Below are 19,486 nucleotides of genomic sequence, written 5' to 3' on the forward strand. Positions count from 1 at the left end.
GTGCACTACCTAGGTAAACACATATAAATAAATAAATACCAATCAGTGCACTACCCAGATAAACAAATATAAATAAATAAATATTGATCAGTGCGCCACCCAGATAAACAAATATAAATAAATACTGATCAGTGCACTACCCTAGTAAATAAATATAAATAAATAAATACTGATCAGTGCACTACCCAGGTAAACAAATGCAAAATAAATAAATACCGATTAGTGCACTACCCCAATAAACAAACATAAATAAATAAATACTGATCAGTGCTCCCGCACACACATATAAATAAATAAAGAAAGAAAGAAATACTGACCAGTACACTACCACGGTAAACAAAAATAAATAAATAAATAAATAAATACTGATCAGTGCACTACCTTAGTAAATAAATATAAATAAATAAATACTGATCAGTGCACTACCCATGAAAACAAATACAAAATAAATAAATACTGATCAGTGCACTACTCAGGAAAACAAATATAAATAAATAAATACCGATTAGTGCACTACCCCAATAAACAAACATAAATAAATAAATACTGATCAGTGCTCCCGCACACACATATAAATAAATAAAGAAAGAAAGAAATACTGACCAGTACACTACCACGGTAAACAAAAATAAATAAATAAATAAATACTGATCAGTACACTACCTTAGTAAATAAATATAAATAAATAAATACTGATCAGTGCACTACCCATGAAAACAAATACAAAATAAATAAATACTGATCAGTGCACTACTCAGGAAAACAAAAATAAATAAATACTGATCCGTGCACTACCCCAGTAAACAAATATAAATAAATAAATATTGATCAGTGCGCCACCCCGGTAAACAAATATAAATAAATACTGATCAGTGCACTACCCTAGTAAATAAATATAAATAAATAAATACTGATCAGTGCACTACCCCAGTAAACAAATATAAATAAATAAATACTGATCAGTGCACTACCCTGGTAAACAAATATAAATAAATAAAAACTGATCAGTGCACTACCCGGGTAAATAAATAAAAATATATAAATACTTATCAGTGTACTACCCCGGCAAACAAATATAAATATATAAATACTGATCAGTGTACTACCCTGGTAAACAAATATAAATATATAAATACTGATCAGTAAACTACCCCGGTAAACAAATATAAATACATAAATACTGATCAGTGCAGTACCCAGGTAAACAAATATAAATAAATAAATACTGATCAGTGCACTACCCCGGTAAACAAATATAAATAAATAAATAAATACTAATCAGTGCACTACCCCAGTAAACAAATATAAATACATAAATACTGATCAGTGCGCTACCCTGGTAAACAAATATAAATACATAAATACTGATCAGTGCACTACCCAGGTAAACAAATATAAATACATAAATACTGATCAGTGCACTACCCCGGTAAACAAATATAAATACATAAATACTGATCAGTGCGCTACCCAGGTAAACACATATAAATACTGATCAGTGTACTACCCCGGTAAACAAATATAAATACATAAATAAATACTAATCAGTGCACTACCCCGATAAACAAATATAAATAAATACTGATCAGTGCACTACCCAGGTAAACAAATACAAAATAAATAAATACCGATTAGTGCACTACCCCAGTAAACAAATATAAATAAATAAATACTGATTAGTGCTCCCGGCACACACATATAAATAAATAAAGAAAGAAAGAAATACTGACCAGTACACTACCACGGTAAACAAAAATAAATAAATAAATAAATATTGATCAGTGCACTACCCAGGCAAACAAATATAAATAAATAAATACTGATCAGTGCACTACCCCAGTAAACAACTATAAATAAATAAATATTGATCAGTGTGCCACCCCGGTAAACAAATATAAATAAATACTGATCAGTGCACTACCCTAGTAAATAAATATAAATAAATAAATAGTGATCAGTGCACTACCCTGGTAAACAAATATAAATATATAAATACTGATCAGTGCACTACCCCGGTAAACAAATATAAATACATAAATACTGATCAGTGCACTACCCCAGTAAATAAATATAATAAAATAAATAAATACTAATCAGTGCACTACCCCAGTAAACAAATACAAATACATAAATACTGATCAGTGCACTACCCAGGTAAACAAATATAAATACTGATCAGTGTACTACCCCGGTAAACAAATATAAATACATAAATACTGATCAGTGCACTACCCAGGTAAACAAATATAAATAAATAAATACTGATCAGTGTACTACCCCGGTAAACAAATATAAATATATAAATACTGATCAGTGCGCTACCCCAGCACACAAATATAAATAAATAAATAAATACTAATCAGTGCACTACCCCAGTAAACAAATATAAATACATAAATACTGATCAGTGCGCTACCCAGGTAAACAAATATAAATACATAAATACTGATCAGTGTACTACCCCGGTAAATAAATATAAATACATAAATACTGATCAGTGTACTACCCCGGTAAACAAATATAAATACATAAATACTGATCAGTGCACTACCCAGGTAAACAAATATAAATAAATAAATACTGATCAGTGTACTACCCCAGTAAACAAATATAAATACATAAATACTGATCAGTGCACTACCCAGGTAAACAAATATAAATATATAAATACTGATCAGTGTACTACCCCGGTAAACAAATATAAATACATAAATACTGATCAGTGCACTACCCAGGTAAACAAATATAAATAAATAAATACTGATCAGTGCACTACCCCGGTAAACAAATATAAATGCATAAATACTGATCAGTGCACTACCCAGGTAAACAAATATAAATAAATACTGATCAGTGCACTACCCCGGTAAACAAATGTACTACCCCGGTAAACAAATATAAATACATAAATACTGATCAGTGCACTACCCAGGTAAACAAATATAAATAAATAAATACCCATAAATAAATACTGATCAGTGCACTACCCCGGTAAACAAATATAAATAAATAAAAACTGATCAGTGCACTACCTGGGTAAATAAATAAAAATATATAAATACTGATCAGTGTACTACCCCGGCAAACCAATATAAATATATAAATACTGATCAGTGTACTACCCTGGTAAACAAATATAAATATATAAATACTGATCTGTGCACTACCCCGGTAAACAAATATAAATAAATAAATACTGATCAGTGCACTATCCCGGTAAACAAATATAAATAAATAAATACTAATCAGTGCACTACCCCAGTAAACAAATATAAATACATAAATACTGATTAGTGCGCTACCCAGGTAAACAAATATAAATACATAAATACTGATCAGTGTACTACCCCGGTAAACAAATATAAATACATAAATACTGATCAGTGCACTACGCAGGTAAACAAATATAAATAAATAAATACTGATCAGTGTACTACCCCGGTAAACAAATATAAACATATAAATACTGATCAGTGCACTACCCCGGCACACAAATATAAATAAATAAATAAATACTAATCAGTGCACTACCGCAGTAAACAAATATAAATACATAAATACTGATCAGTGCACTACCCAGGTAAACAAATATAAATAAATAAATACTGATCAGGGCACTACCCCGGTAAACAAATATAAATACATAAATACTGATCAGTGCACTACGCAGGTAAACAAATATAAATAAATAAATACTGATCAGTGTACTACCCCGGTAAACAAATATAAATACTGATCAGTGCACTACCCCGGCACACAAATATAAATAAATAAATAAATACTAATCAGTGCACTACCCAGGTAAACAAATATAAATAAATAAATACTGATCAGTGCACTACCGCGGTAAACAAATATAAATACATAAATACTGATCAGTGTACTACCTCGGTAAACAAATATAAATATATAAATACTGATCAGTGCACTACCCCGGCACACAAATATAAATAAATAAATAAATACTAATCAGTGCACTATCCCAGTAAACAAATATAAATACATAAATACTGATCAGTGCACTACCCAGGTAAACAAAAATAAATATATAAATACTGATCAGTGTACTACCCCGGTAAACAAATATAAATACATAAATACTGATCAGTGCACTACCCAGGTAAACAAATATAAATAAATAAATACTGATCAGTGCACTACCCCGGTAAACAAATATAAATACATAAATACTGATCAGTGCACTACCCAGGTAAACAAATATAAATAAATAAATACAGATCAGTGCACTACCCCGGTAAACAAATATAAATACATAAATACTGATCAGTGTACTACCCCGGTAAACAAATATAAATACATAAATACTGATCAGTGCACTACCCCGGTAAACAAATATAAATACATAAATACTGATCAGTGCACTACCACGGTAAACAAATATAAATACATAAATACTGATCAGTGCACTACCTAGGTAAACAAATATAAATAAATAAATAAATACTGATCAGTGCACTACCCGGGTAAACAAATATAAATAAATAAATAAATACTGATCAGTGCACTACCCCAGTAAACAAATATAAATAAATAAATACTGATCAGTGCACTACCCCGGCACACAAATATAAATAAATAAATAAATACTGATCAGTGTACTACCCCGGTAAACAAATATAAATAAATAAATACTGATCAGTGCACTACCCAGGTAAACAAATATAAATAAATAAATACTGATCAGTGTACTACCCCGGTAAACAAATATAAATATATAAATACTGATCAGTGCACTACCCCGGTAAACAAATATAAATAAATAAATACTGATCAGTGCACTACCCCGGTAAACAAATATAAATACTGATCAGTGCACTACCCCGGAAAACAAATATAAATACATAAATACTGATCAGTGCACTACCCAGGTAAACAAATATAAATAAATAAATACTGATCAGTGTACTACCCCAGTAAACAAATATAAATAAATAAATACTGATCAGTGCACTACCCCGGCACACAAATATAAATGCATAAATACTGATCAGTGCACTACCCAGGTACACAAATATAAACAAATAAATACTGATCAGTGTACTACCCAGGTAAACAAATATAAATACATAAATACTGATCAGTGTACTACCCCGGTAAACAAATATAAATATATAAATACTGATCAGTGCACTACCCCGGTAAACAAATATAAATACTGATCAGTGCACAACCGAGGTACACAAATATAAACAAATAAATACTGATCAGTGCACTACCCTGGTACACAAATGTAAATAAATAAACGAATGATGATCAGAGTTCTAGCCCAGTACACAAATATAAATAAATAAATAAATACTGATCAGTGCACTACCCCAGTAAACAAATATAAATAAATAAATACTGATCAGTGCACTACCCCGGCACACAAATATAAATAAATAAATACTGATCAGTGCACTACCCAGGCAAACAAATATAAATAAATAAATAAATACTGATCAGTGCACTACCCCGGTAAACAAATATAAATAAATAAATACTGATCAGTGCACTACCCAGGTAAACAAATATAAATAAATAAATAAATACTGATCAGTGCACTACCCAGGTAAACACATATAAATAAATAAATAAATACTGATCAGTGCACTACCCATGAAAACAAATATAAATACATAAATACTGATCAGTGAACTACCCCGGTAAACAAATATAAATAAATAAATACTGATCAGTGCATTACCCAGGTAAACAAATATAAAGAAATAAATACTGATCAGTGCACTACCCCAGTAAACAAATATAAATAAATAAATAAATACTGATCAGTGCACTACCCCGGCACACAAATATAAATAAATAAATACTGATCAGTGCACTATCCCGTTAAACAAATATAAATAAATACTGATCAGTGCACTACCCCAGTAAACAAATATAAATAAATAAATACTGATCAGTGCACTACCCTGGTAAACAAATATAAATATATAAATACTGATCAGTGCGCCACCCCGGTAAACAAATATAAATAAATAAATACTGATCAGTGCACTACTCCGGCACACAAATATAAATAAATAAATACTGATCAGTGCACTACCCCGGTAAACAAATATAAATAAATAAATACTGATCAGTGCACTACCCCAGTAAACAAATATAAATAAATAAATACTGATCAGTGCACTACCCCGTTAAACAAATATAAATATATAAATACTGATCAGTGCACTACCCCGGCACACAAATATAAATAAATAAATAAATACTAATCAGTGCACTACCCCAGTAAACAAATATAAATAAATACTGATCAGTGCACTACCCCGGTAAACAAATATAAATAAATACTGATCAGTGCACTACCCCGGTAAACAAATATAAATAAATAAATACTGATCAGTGCACTACCCAGGTAAACAGATATAAATAAATACATAAATAAATACTTATCAGTGCACTACCCCGGTAAACAAATATAAATAAATAAAAACTGATCAGTGCACTACCCAGGTAAACAAATATAAATAAATAAATACTGATCAGTGCACTACCCTGGTAAACAAATATAAATTAATAAATACTGATCAGTGCACTACCCGGTACACAAATATAAACAAATAAATACTGATCAGTGCACTACCCCGGTAAACAAATATAAATAAATAAATACTAATCAGTGCACTACCCCGGTAAACAAATATAAATAAATACTGATCAGTGCACTACCCCGGCAAACAAATATAAATATATAAATACTGATCAGTGCACTACCCCGGTAAACAAATATAAATATATAAATACTGATCAGTGTACTACCCCGGTACACACATATAAATATATAAATACTGATCAGTGCACTACCCAGGTAAACAAATATAAATACATAAATACTGATCAGTGCACTACCCAGGTAAACAAATATAAATAAATAAATACTGATCAGTGCACTACCCCGGTAAACAAATATAAATACATAAATACTGATCAGTGTACTACCCCGGTAAACAAATATAAATAAATAAATACTGATCAGTGCACTACCCAGGTAAACAAATATAAATAAATAAATACTGATCAGTGCACTGCCCCGGTGCACAAATATAAACAACTAAATACTAATCAGTACACTACCCTGGTACACAAATATAAATAAATAAATACTGATCAGTGCACTACCCCGGTAAACAAATATAAATAAATCAATACTGATCAGTGCACTACCCCGGTAAACAAATATAATAAATAAATACTGATCAGTGCACTACCCCGGTAAACAAATATAAATAAATAAATACTGATCAGTGCACTACCCCGGCACACAAATATAAATAAATAAATACTGATCAGTTCACTACCCCGGTAAACAAAAATAAATAAATACTGATCAGTGCACTACCCCGGTAAACAAATGTAAATAAATCAATACTGATCAGTGCACTACCCCGTTAAACAAATATAAATAAATCAATACTGATCAGTGCACTTCCTGGTAAACAAAAATAAATAAATGAATGCTGATCAGTCCACTATCCCCGGTAAACAAACCTAAATAAATCATGATTTGGAAATATTCTTAAAATGTGTGGTGGGTGGCATCTTGTAGCCTTTAATATTATTTTTCTTAATGGTTTATGATATAATGCAGTAGCTACAGTTCCATCTAATAAGCTAGTTATGTGCACATCCAAAAATAATAGCAAAATTTGTATTATTCAGATTATCAAGAAAGGCCGAAAATCTTCCCGATTGCCACACCAATTTAAACAACATTTATCTAAATAGTATCTCCACATATTTAGATGACCCAAAAAAATGTTATCAGCACTGTAAATACACAAATACAAAATATCCCATAAATATATCCACATAAATGGAAGCAAAGGATGCTTCCACAGTGATCTCACTTTACTGTAAATAACAATCTTCCTGATAACAGAACACATTCTTAGTTAAAACCAATTCCAAACCCATATGACAACATATTTAGTAACCATTAACCCCAAAGACTGTGGTATATTAGCCTATAAAGCCTTGACATTCAAAGTGAATTATTAAATAGTGTGCCAACAACTGAACATCAGATTGAATTTCTATGAAATGAGTGGTGTTTTCTACAGTTACCATAATATTCATAGGTTCATAGGTTCATACTAGGCTATCTGCCCGAGGGCATTTGCAAGCCTAGCCCATCATTTTGTGGCTTACGCCACCCCTTTATAGTATGGGGAACTATACCCATTATTTTGCTGTGCCTCTGTTGAGCAGTGACACTGAGGTAATCCCTGGGGTATATCTGCGATCTCCCATCCATTGGTCAAGATTTCTCTTGAACAAGGCCAGCGAGGTGCTCTGCCTCACATGTACCGGGATTTTGTTCCACAGCATAGGGAGTCTTTGGGTGATGAATCTATCCCTCCAGCACGTCCTATTAATAGCCGTGTCGAGGTTTAAGTCTCCCGCCCTTGTGGCTCTGATGGATCTAGATTTTTTGAGGTGAAGCATATTCATCAAATCTGGGTTCGACATGGCCTTGTATGTTAGGCAAAGGTCACCTCTGAGCAAGCGGTAAGTGACTGAATAGAGCTGGAGTTCTTTCAGTCGGGCAGCATAGGACAGATTTTTGAGACCCTTTATCCTTTTGGTGAGGAACTTTTGTGGCCTCTCCAGCTGCTGCAAGTGTCGGGTCAGATACATTCCGAATGGGGCATTGTACTCAATCATTGGTCTGATGAGTGATGAGTAAAGGGAGACTATGACCTCCCTTGATCTAGATGAGAATCCCTTCATGATAAGGTGGGCAATGTAGAAGGTCTTCCTAACTACTTTAGCTACATGGGTGTCGAATGACAGACTACTATCAACCTGGGTCCCCAGGTCCCTGATAACTTCTTCTGTGCTCAGTGGATTGCCACCTATTTGGTAGCTAGGGGTAACCTTGTTTTTCCCGAAGGGTATGACTATGCATTTTTGGCATTTAACTTTAGGCCGTGGCTCTGGCACCAGTTATCCGTTTCTGTGAGACCCTTCTGAAGGATATCTGTGTCAGATGTGTTTTCTACTATGGCGCCCAGTTTGCAGTCATCTGCAAACTTTGTCAGCCATAACCATCCTGTGTTTGCTTGTACTTCGGAAAAGTAGATGCCAAACAAGAGTGGGCCCAGGACTGAGCCCTGTGGGACACCACTTGTGACAGGCTTTGAGTCTGACATGGCGCCAGCAACTCTGACCCTGTGGGTTCTGTCACTCAGCCAGTTTGCAACCCATCGTGTGATGTATGGGTTGACATTTAAGCTGATGAGTTTTTCAATGATACCCGAGTGGGGTATTGTATCGAAGGCCTTAGCCAGATCGAGGTAGGCTGTATGGACTGCCTTTCCCTCGTCAATGGCCTTGGTGACTGTTTCAAAAAAGTCAACCAAGTTTAAAAGGCATGATCTGCCTTTGACAAAGCCAAACTGGGTTGGATCCAAAGTCTGCAAATTCCCTATGTCTTTATTTATGAGGTCCATTATGATCCTCTCCATGGCTTTGCAGATAAGGCTTGTCAAGCTAATGGGCTGGTAATTTCCAGGGTCGGTGGAGGCACCGCCTTTGTGAAGTGGGACCACAGTTGCAGTGCGCCACTCCCTGGGTACGTATCCAGAGGTAAGACTTTGTTTAAACAGCTGTCCTAGCTGTGGGTTTAATTCCTCATTGAGTTCGTGGAGCACACAGCCGGGGACACCATCAGGTCCCATGGATGCTGTGTTTATAGCTATGGAGAGAGCAGTTCTCACTTGGGTGCTGGAGATGTTTGGGGGCTGCAATCGTTTGGTATAGATATCTCTCCTTTTGGGGGAGGGGAGAAGTTTGCACTGAACCTGTCAGCCAGTATGTTGGCAATGTCTGTAGGATCAGTAATCTTCACATCATTTTGAACTAGCTCTGAGCATATCTGGGAGTTTCCTCCCAGGTTTCTAACATAGCTAAAGAAGGCCTTATGATTGTCTTTTGAGTCTTTAGCTATTTTTCTCTCGAAATTTGCTTTGGATGATTTTATGAGAGCTCTTAGTTTTTACTTATAGTGATCAAGGGTGTCTTACCTTTTAAGGATTTTGCTCTATCTTGTAGTAGCTTCCTCCTTTTGTTGTAGAGTTTGTTTATGGCTGGGGTCCACCAGACTGGACGCTTGCCTTTGGTACAAAGAGTCTTTGTTTTGCTTGGGATTGCCTTATCCATGCAGTCCTGCAGGTGCTGGTAGAAGGCATTTGTAAGTGATACAGCGGCTTGAGTACTGTTTTCCGGCTCGGGGCCTTAAAGGAGACCACACTAGTCTTTAGAAGTGTGAAGTCGGCTTTTGAGAAGTTCTTTACTGTGGTCTTTTTATTTCAGGTGGGGTGGGATGAGGACCTCCAGCGAGATTAGTTTGTGATCTGATCTCACCAGTGAGGGGTACACCTCGGTGTTGAACATTGTGCTCCCATGTTCGTGATGATGAGATCAAGTATGTTATCTCCTCTTGTGGGGATGGTGACTAGTTGTTCCATGGCATTTGAGTTTATGAATTCCAGGAACTTTTGGGCTAAGGTGTTTGGGCTTGAGTAGTGTTCCCAGTCTATATTAGGGTAATTGAAGTCACCTAGTATGATGGTGTTTGGTGATACATTTATCCCCTCTAGTGTTTTCAGGAAGGCCATGTGAGGTTCCTGAGTTTGTGAGGGTGGCCTGTAACATGCTACAATTTGCAGAGCAGTCTTGCCTATGGTTAATTGCACCTGGATGGTCTCCGATGCATCGTGCGTTGCCACCAGTCTTGAGGTGTGGGTGTCCTTGATGAATATGGATACCCCCCCCCTCCTTTCTTGGTATTGTCCGGATTTTGGGGCCGGAACGCATGATATGAGGTAAAACCTTATAGCGCTGGGGTGCTCTCAGGAGCCTTGAACCAGGTTTCTGTCACAGCTCAGACATCGATGTTGTCCATACTGAGAAGGGCCTTAAGTGCGTGCATTTTGAGATTTAGACTTCTGGCATTGAGCAGCATTACCCTTAGTTTTTTTCCTTTTTTGTGTTCTAGGGTGGTAGGTTTAGAATTTGAGCCTTGCCTAAAAAAGGCACTATGGGGGTGGCAAGAGCCTTTGCCAATATCCGGAATCCCAGGGGTGACAGGTGCAAGCCGTCCCTTGCGAAGCAGCGTGGCTTGTCCAGCATGTCATTCCAGGCAGACATTCACTGGATCCCCTTTGAATGACACCAGTGTTTAAGCCAATTGTTAAAGCTGATCATCTTATCTCTGTATTGTGGCATCATTCTTGGTGAAGGTAGGATACTGCTCAAGGTCAGGGTCATACCTGCCTGGGCTACATAATCAGAGAGCTTCTCAATGTCTCTTTTCATGTAGTCCAAGGAGGTACGTCTCAGGTCGTTTACACCAGCGTGGACAATGACTGAGTCATATTTGTACCTGCTGTTGAGAGACCTGAGTGCTTGCGTTATGTGGCGGATTCTAGCGCCTGACAGGCAGCTTACTGTGACCTTCTCCTTACTCAGTCTGGTGAGCGGGACGTCAGTGTGTCTGACTATGGAGTCACCAATGACTAGTGTGTCTGGCATTGTGTTTGGCCTTAAGGGCTGTGACTGTTTGACACTCTGACTGTGAGGTCTATGTGTTGCAGGTGTTGTGTTCTGAGGTGGTGGTTGTTTGGGCGTCTGCTTTGGTGGCCTCTGCTGTTTTGGTAGATTTTTGATCAGAGCCTCCGAGTATGTCTTTGTGTGTTTATGTGTATGATTTGAGGTTGTAATGGTACTATGTGAGACTGGGTCTATAGTGTGTGTGGTAACCTTCTCCTCCTGACTGGTCTTGCCAGTCCTATGTTGAGAGAGCTCAGCCTCCAGTTTGGCCGTATAGTTGCATCTCTCGCATGTATTTGTGTTTTGTGGGAGGAGGAGAGGGTTGTCTGTGTACATGAGGCAATTGTAACATTGCCTCAATATTCCCAGGTTCACCAGCTGAGCAGGAGAGGACACTAGCAACTGATCCCTCGACATGCTAGAAGGAATAGACAAAAAACTTTAAAAAGATTCGGGGACGTGGGTGACCGAGAAATGGGGGTTGCCTTTTGGGGTACTATCTATGACAAGTGTGCCGTATCAAGGTAATAAGTACTGTAGGAGCAAGTGCTACGTTTAACAGATAGAGAATAGTCTACTTGGAGTCAAGTAGAGATGATCTTTTAATTATAGAATACGCTGATTAGATCAGTAGTATAGTTCAAGGAAGGTAGTTTTAAGGGAAAATTTGAAGAGTGGACTTTAGGTAGCCCGAATAGTTTAAACCTGCTTAACCGGCGCTGCCCTAGTGTGCAACAGTGGCAGCTCCGTGCTAACGCGCGTTTTATACCAGGGGGCTGGAAAAAGCTAGAAACTGGCCCAAAACGACCAATAAACTACTAGTTACTGGCTGAAACCTCACAAAACTGGACAAAGGCAGCTCAATGCTTCCCACTCCCACTGGTAAGCAAGGTAACTTCCTCTCCCCCAAATAAGGCAAGGAAACTGTACACAGGAACTACAACCAAAGCCCAGGAATCAGCAACTCTGAAACTGGACTAAACTAGTAAAGCAGGAAAAACAAGAGATATTTTTTTCTTTTTTTCTTTTTTTTTTCACAAAACAGGCAGAAACAGGTACAGCAAACACTTATAAATGCTATGAATCAGCTACTACAGCTTACACAGAAGAATTTGCTACAAATACAGTCAAATAGTAACAAACAAGGATTCCAAGTGCAATATTAAGTTAAATGCAGTAAAAACAGCTTCAATGTAACAGAAAGGCAGGCGAAATACAGTCGCTAGGTATTCAGATGTGGAAAGCAACAAAAAATATACTTAGTATCAAGAAAAGTCGCTTATTCAGCTCTCTGCAGCCTGGATTACTCTGCTGGCCTACGTGGAGTCTGTGCTGAGTAGGTACAAGCTGAAAAATGCGTTTACCTCGTTTTATACCAGGGGGCTGGAAAAAGCTAGAAACTGGCCCAAAACGACCAATAAACTACTAGTTACTGGCTGAAACCTCACAAAACTGGACAAAAGGCAGCTCAATGCTTCCCACTCCCACTGGTAAGCAAGGTAACTTCCTCTCCCACAAATAAGGCAAGGAAACAGTACACAGGAACTTACAACCAAAGCCCAGGAATCAGCAACTCTGAAACTGGACTAAACTAGTAAAGCAGGAAAAACAAGAGATATTTTTTTCTTTTTTTTTCACAAAACAGGCAGAAACAGGTACAGCAAACAAAGCAAAGGTTTCAAACAGTTCGGAAATATGAGAAAGAGAAGAAGTGAGGAGTCCTTAACGTTTTTTTTTTTTTTTTGCTGTGCAGTCAGAGGCTTTCTGGTAAAAGCACCTGATTTGCTTACTTCATTAATCACAATGCCAAAATCTTTAAATGCAGTACAATACCAAATCATTTCATAATTCAAAGTGCAAGGATACTTACTTGATAAACCAACATCCATTTTATATTTGTTACAATTATACTTAACTTGATGATCATTTGACAAGGAATACACATAATTAAAAATCTTTGTATTACTTATTGAGTCCCAAGAGACATAACAGCCCTGACAGCTTTGTTTCACCTGCAAACTTGGATATCCAAACCTCCTCACCACTAGGCATGCTGGATATAAACACATTCAACAGAAAATACCCTAACACGAACCTTGGGGTACTCCTCTGAATCTCAAAGCATCAGGACTGAAAATCCCTAATTTTCAGACTTCACTGACTTGATGCTAGCTATTCAGCAAGCCATAAGATAATATACGGATTTATGACCCAAGCTAGCAATGTTTTAATATCTGTGTCACGTGTTACAATATGAAAACTTTACTCAAACCTAAAAATACTGCAACCTTCGTAAACCACTATGCAATGACTTGATAACGCTGAAATAAAAATAAATTCAAACTTGTAAAACATGATCTATAAAAAATATTCTTAACCTGGAATGTGTCTATCTCAATACATGCCAATGATGCCATTCCAAAACATTTCCCTAAAATACAAGACAAGCTTAGTTGTGTAGATTTCCTGGATTGCACATCTCTCCCCTTATGCACTCTAAGGATTAAAGCTGTCTCCTAAATTGAAGGTATATTACTTTTGGTTATATTCATGTTGAATAAACAAGTAATGGAAGGAGTTATAATAAAGTCTAATTTTATTCAAAAAATTACACATTTAAGTTGTCAGGTCCAACAGCAGAACTCCAAACTCTATTTAGGGATTTCTGGAAAGTACTACATTTTGCTTGTCTGAAATCAGATCATCACCTTGTTTTAATACTAACCTACCTGTACTATCATCACCATAGTTTAAATGTTTATAATAAGCTTTTATTATCCACTGAATACCTAAATCTAGTTTGTTTCATTTTGTATCTCCTAAGCATCTCCTGTATTCCTTCTGAAAGGTGATATATCTTTGATAATTTACAATAGTCTGGGAATCTTTGTATTTACCCAACAATTTTTGCTTTCTTCTGGCATAGGGGGCACATAATTTCTTCCTGGCTTATAGGTTTCTTATCTGACAAAGATTTATAAATCAAACTTACTTTGTTGCAAAATATATTCCAACACCCACCTAGGGCTTTATCAGCCAAATTATCCATCTAGTCTCAAGCCACTCGATCTGTCCTAATGGAGATATAATCATCAGCATACACTTTCCTTACACCCTCATCACTACAAACCATGGTCCTTGAATCCAGCATTAAGTTTCATGCAATTATAACAAGACAGGAGTTATTTAAGGGAAGGAAGATCCTACAGCCCTAACATGACAAGAGTTACTTAAGGGAGGGAAGTTCCTACAGCCCTAACATGACAGGAGTTACTTAAGGGAGAGAAGTTCCTACAGCCCTAACATGACAAGAGTTACTTAAGAGAGGGAAGTTCCTACAGCCCTAACATGACAGGAGTTACATAAGGGAGAGAAGTTCCTACAGCCCTAACATGACAAGAGTTACTTAAGGGAGGGAAGTTCCTACAGCCCTAACATGACAGGAGTTACTTAAGGGAGAGAAGTTCCTGCAGCCCTAACATGACAAGAGTTACTTAAGGGAGGGACGTTCCTACAGCCCTAACATGACAGGAGTTACATAAGGGAGAGAAGTTCCTACAGCCCTAACATGACAAGAGTTACTTAAGGGAGGGAAGTTCCTACAGCCCTAACATGACAGGAGTTACTTAAGGGAGGGACGTTCCTACAGCCCTAACATGACAAGAGTTACTTAAGGGAGGGAAGTTCCTACAGCCCTAACATGACAAGAGTTATTTAAGGGAGGGAAGTTCCTACAGCCCTAACATGACAGGAGTTACTTAAGGGAGAGAAGTTCCTACAGCGCTAACATGACAGGAGTTACTTAAGGGAGAGAAGTTCCTACAGCCCTAACATTGTTGTTCATCAGATGTCATCAACAGTTTACAGCACTTCCATAAAATGACGTCATCAACAGTTTACAGCACTCCCATAAAATAACGTCAACAGTTTACAGCACTTCCATAAAATGAAGTCATCAACAGTTTACAGCACTCCCATAAAATGATGTCATCAACAGTTTACAGCGCTCCCATAAAATGACATCATCAACAGTTTACAGCACTTCCATAAAATGATGTCTTCAACAGTTTACAGCACTCCCATAAAATGATGTCAAACAGTTTACAGCACTTCCATAAAAATGACGTCATCAACAGTTTATAGTACTCACATAAAAACTATAAGCATAAACCATATATAACACAGCAACTGGGATAACAATGCAAAATGTCTTTAAACACAAAAATAAAAGTCAGCATATGTGAAGTTATTACCTCTCAACAAACTGTGCAAGTCAATATCTTCTTCCTTTTCTTTGATTTTCAAACGTCTGGCTCGTTGAACAAGTCTGGGTAAAAAGAATTAATATAGAGTCTGATTATCCTGCGAGTTGGAACGAATTCTTAAACGCAGCAGTAATATGAACAACCATTACAGGACATTATGTACAGAAAATACATTGTAAATGGAGAAACAGATTTCTCTTAAGACCTTGAAGGGTGACACAATATTTAAGAATATATGTCTGTACAAATACTTAAGTAAAGCAATGATAATACAAAAGTATGTTCAACATACAAACAACCCAACAAAGGGTGAAAAAAGTGCAGCTCTTTCATATGAGCCTCTTGATTCTCTTATATCTCACAGCTGGACATTATTACCTGCACATACACATGTACACATGTACACACACACACACATATATATCTATATATGTGCGTGTGTATGTGCGCGTGTGCATGCGCTTTTATATAAGGGTCTACTTCAGACCATCAAAATCCCAGATCATCGATTCACACATCATTGAGGCCACTTCAGTGAAACGTGATATCACTGAATCTGACTTCCTCGAACTGCAGGTAAGTCATGTTTCTCCAGAGCAACACTATTAAACAGAAAGGAGATGCAGTACATGTACACCTCACTGGGCGGCTCTTGGATAGATGTGAGCATGCTTTGGATGTTTACCCTCATCTACAATGTAGTGCGATCTCGGAGTTGGTATACTTAATTTGTAGGGGTGCAGGGGGGCACAGCCCCCCCCAAAATGTTGGATAGGTTCTTTGGTTTATGGGTGTTTTGGGCGGTGGGTATGGTGTAGGTGGAGTTTGTGTATGTTTCTTTTGCAGTCTAGGGCTGTTTTTGATGATGTGCAGTTCGATGTTTCTAGTTTTTAATGTCTAGGGCTGTTTTTGATGATGTGCAGTTCGATGTTTCTAGGTTTTAATGATTTCCGGTTTTGCTGAATTAGTCTTGATGATGTGTGATTCAACGATCTGCGGTCTTGGTGGTCTGAAGTAGAGCCGTGTATGTATGTGTGTACATGCATACATACAAACACACACACACACACACACACACACACATATATATATAGTTTCATAGGTAAGAACTAGGCTATCTGCCAGAGGGCATCTATAAGCCTAGCCAGAATGTGTTGGCTTTCGCCACCCCCTTAGATTAGTTCCCTGTGCCACGGTCCAGCAGAGCCATTAGTTCCCTGTGCCTCGGTCCAGCAGAGCCATTAGTTCCCTGTGCCTTGGTCCAGCAGAGCCATTAGTTCCCTGTGCCTCTGTCCAGCAGAGCCACTGCAGTGATCCTCGGGGTAAATTTTCTGTTTCCCATCCACTCGTCAAAGTTTCTCTTGAAGAGTGTTAGTGAGGGGCTCTGCCTAATGTAGATTGGAATCCTGTTCTAAAGCATGGGGAGTCTCAGGGACAGGAATCTATCCCTCTAGCACGTCTTACTTATCATTGTGGTGAGATTTAGATCCCTAGAGCGTGTGGCTCTTGGGGATTTGTTTTTTTTAGGTGGAACATGTCCATCACTTCTGGGTTGGACATGGCCTTATATGTCAGGCAGAGATCACCTCTGAGTAAGCGGTATGCAACTGAGTACAGCTGGAGTTTCTTCAGTCAGGCTGCATAGGACATATGTTTGAGGCCAGTAATCCTATATATATGTGTGTGTGTGTGTATTTACACACACACACACACACACACACACACACACACACACACACACACACACACACACACACCAAATGAATGAGATGACTACGGCATTCAAAGAAAGGGGCTGTGATCAGCATTCTCTTGATGTTAATAAAGATGAAGTTGTAAAGGAGAGGGAAGGTAAGGCTAAACCATACTTTTTTACTGGTGGAATATATGATGAAGTTAAAATTGATAATAAACATGAAGGGCCTTTATGCTATGTAATGACTTACAGTAGATGTACAAATGCTGTTAGGGATGTGATTATAAATAATTGGAGTATTTTAAATGCCTTACCAGAACTTAAGTAATTTATAAGGGTGAAACCTAGTTTAAGAACTGTTCCAACCTTAGAAGCCTTTTATGTCATAACACTATGCTGTCCATGGGGCATCGGAGACCTTATCAAAAATCTGGAAATTTCTCTTGCTATAAATGTTCTTTTTGCAGCTTTATCTGTAAGGATAATGTTTTTATACATCCTTTACCTGGAAATAACTATTTATTTAAATGTTTTGCTACATGTAATACTTCCCTTATTATTTTATCTAGCAACCTGTACATAATGTATGAGTTTCTATACAGGGAAATCAATAAGAAAATCAAGAGAGACAGAATTACTGAGCATAAACCTGAAATACGTAGAGGAGCTATGAGTAATACACTACCAAAGCATTTAGCTGAAAAAGGAGTAAACCATGGATTTGTGTTTAGGGTTACTGAGAATGTTTCAAAAGACCCTAAGGGTGGCGATATTAATAATAAACTTGATCTTAGGGAGTACAATTTGATTGTCTATATGCAGGCTGATTTTATACCAGGAATAATTAAGATGGTTAGCCTTAAAATTGTGCTTAGACAAACATTTCTTTTGAAATGAAAAAAAAAAAGAAAAAAAAAAAAATATATATATATATATATATATATATATATATATATATAATTCTTTGAACTTACTTTGAATGCAATTAGTTCTTGAATGAAAGCATTTTTGTAAAAAAAAAAAAAATTTTAATATGTTTTTAACTTTTAATGACTACCTTGTGGTGTTAACTTACATTAATTAGTAGTGTGATGAGATTGATTGGGCTATGTCTTGGGGTCTCCTTCTAATGACCGAAACGCCGATTCGCCGACAGGGAAATAACCGACACGAAACGACCGACAACGCAGTTGACCGACACGCTCGAATCCCGACAGACGGAAGACCGACAAGGGGAATGTGTAAGCGCGACCTGGTAAGTATGCGATAGTGAGGGATTTAGGAGTAGGGAGCGGACAGGTAAGTGTGCAATACCCAGGGATGTAGGGTTAGGGTGTGTGATAGGTGAGTGTGCGGTAGTGTCGGAGCTTGGGGTTCGGGGTGTGTAAGTGAGTTAGGGTTAGGGTGCAGGTAGGGAGAGTGTGCGGTAGTGTTGGAGCTTGGGGTTCGGGGTGTGTAAGTGAGTTAGGGTTAGGGTGCAGGTAGGGAGAGTGTGCGGTAGTGTCGGAGCTTGGGGTTCGGGGTGTGTAAGTGAGTTAGGGTTAGGGTGCAGGTAGGGAGAGTGTGCGGTAGTGTCGGACCATAGGGTTAGGGTTTGGGTTAGGGCTAGTGGATATGTGTTGTAGTGTACTGTGTTGTTTACGTGTAGTGTGTCGGTGTTATGGTGTTCGGTGTTTCGCGTTGTCGGGTTTGTGTGTTGTCGGTTTTCTGGCGTCGGTTATTTCCCTGTCGGCGAATCGGTGTTTCGGTCATTAGAAGTAGACCCATGTCTTGTGATTAATGTGATAACCGTATTTATTGTACAATTTTACGTGAAGTTTTATCATACTGATGAAGGATCTTTACTTCGAAAGCTTTGTTTGTTTTAATAAAAGTTCTTAAGAGTTCCTGAGTCTGTCATCAGTTTACGTAAATTCAACACGCTTAATACAGCAACAGTAGTTAA

General features: G+C 37.2%; 1 protein-coding gene across 3 annotated transcripts in view; it reads right to left on the reverse strand.

Annotated features, from left to right (window-relative positions):
* L3MBTL4 (L3MBTL histone methyl-lysine binding protein 4) overlaps nucleotides 1–19,486 on the reverse strand; it is a 2,903,854-nt gene that overhangs the window by 686,044 nt on the left and 2,198,324 nt on the right. For all 3 annotated transcript variants that reach the window (XM_044066510.1, XM_044066511.1, XM_044066512.1), the window contains one exon: nucleotides 15,834–15,907. In XM_044066510.1, the coding sequence (XP_043922445.1) occupies nucleotides 15,834–15,907 (74 nt within the window). The remainder of the gene's footprint in view (nucleotides 1–15,833; nucleotides 15,908–19,486) is intronic.

Source organism: Protopterus annectens, chromosome 3.part1 (genome assembly GCF_019279795.1).
Source record: "Protopterus annectens isolate FY-2018-M chromosome 3.part1, PAN1.0, whole genome shotgun sequence".
Lineage (NCBI taxonomy): Eukaryota > Metazoa > Chordata > Ceratodontiformes > Protopteridae > Protopterus > Protopterus annectens.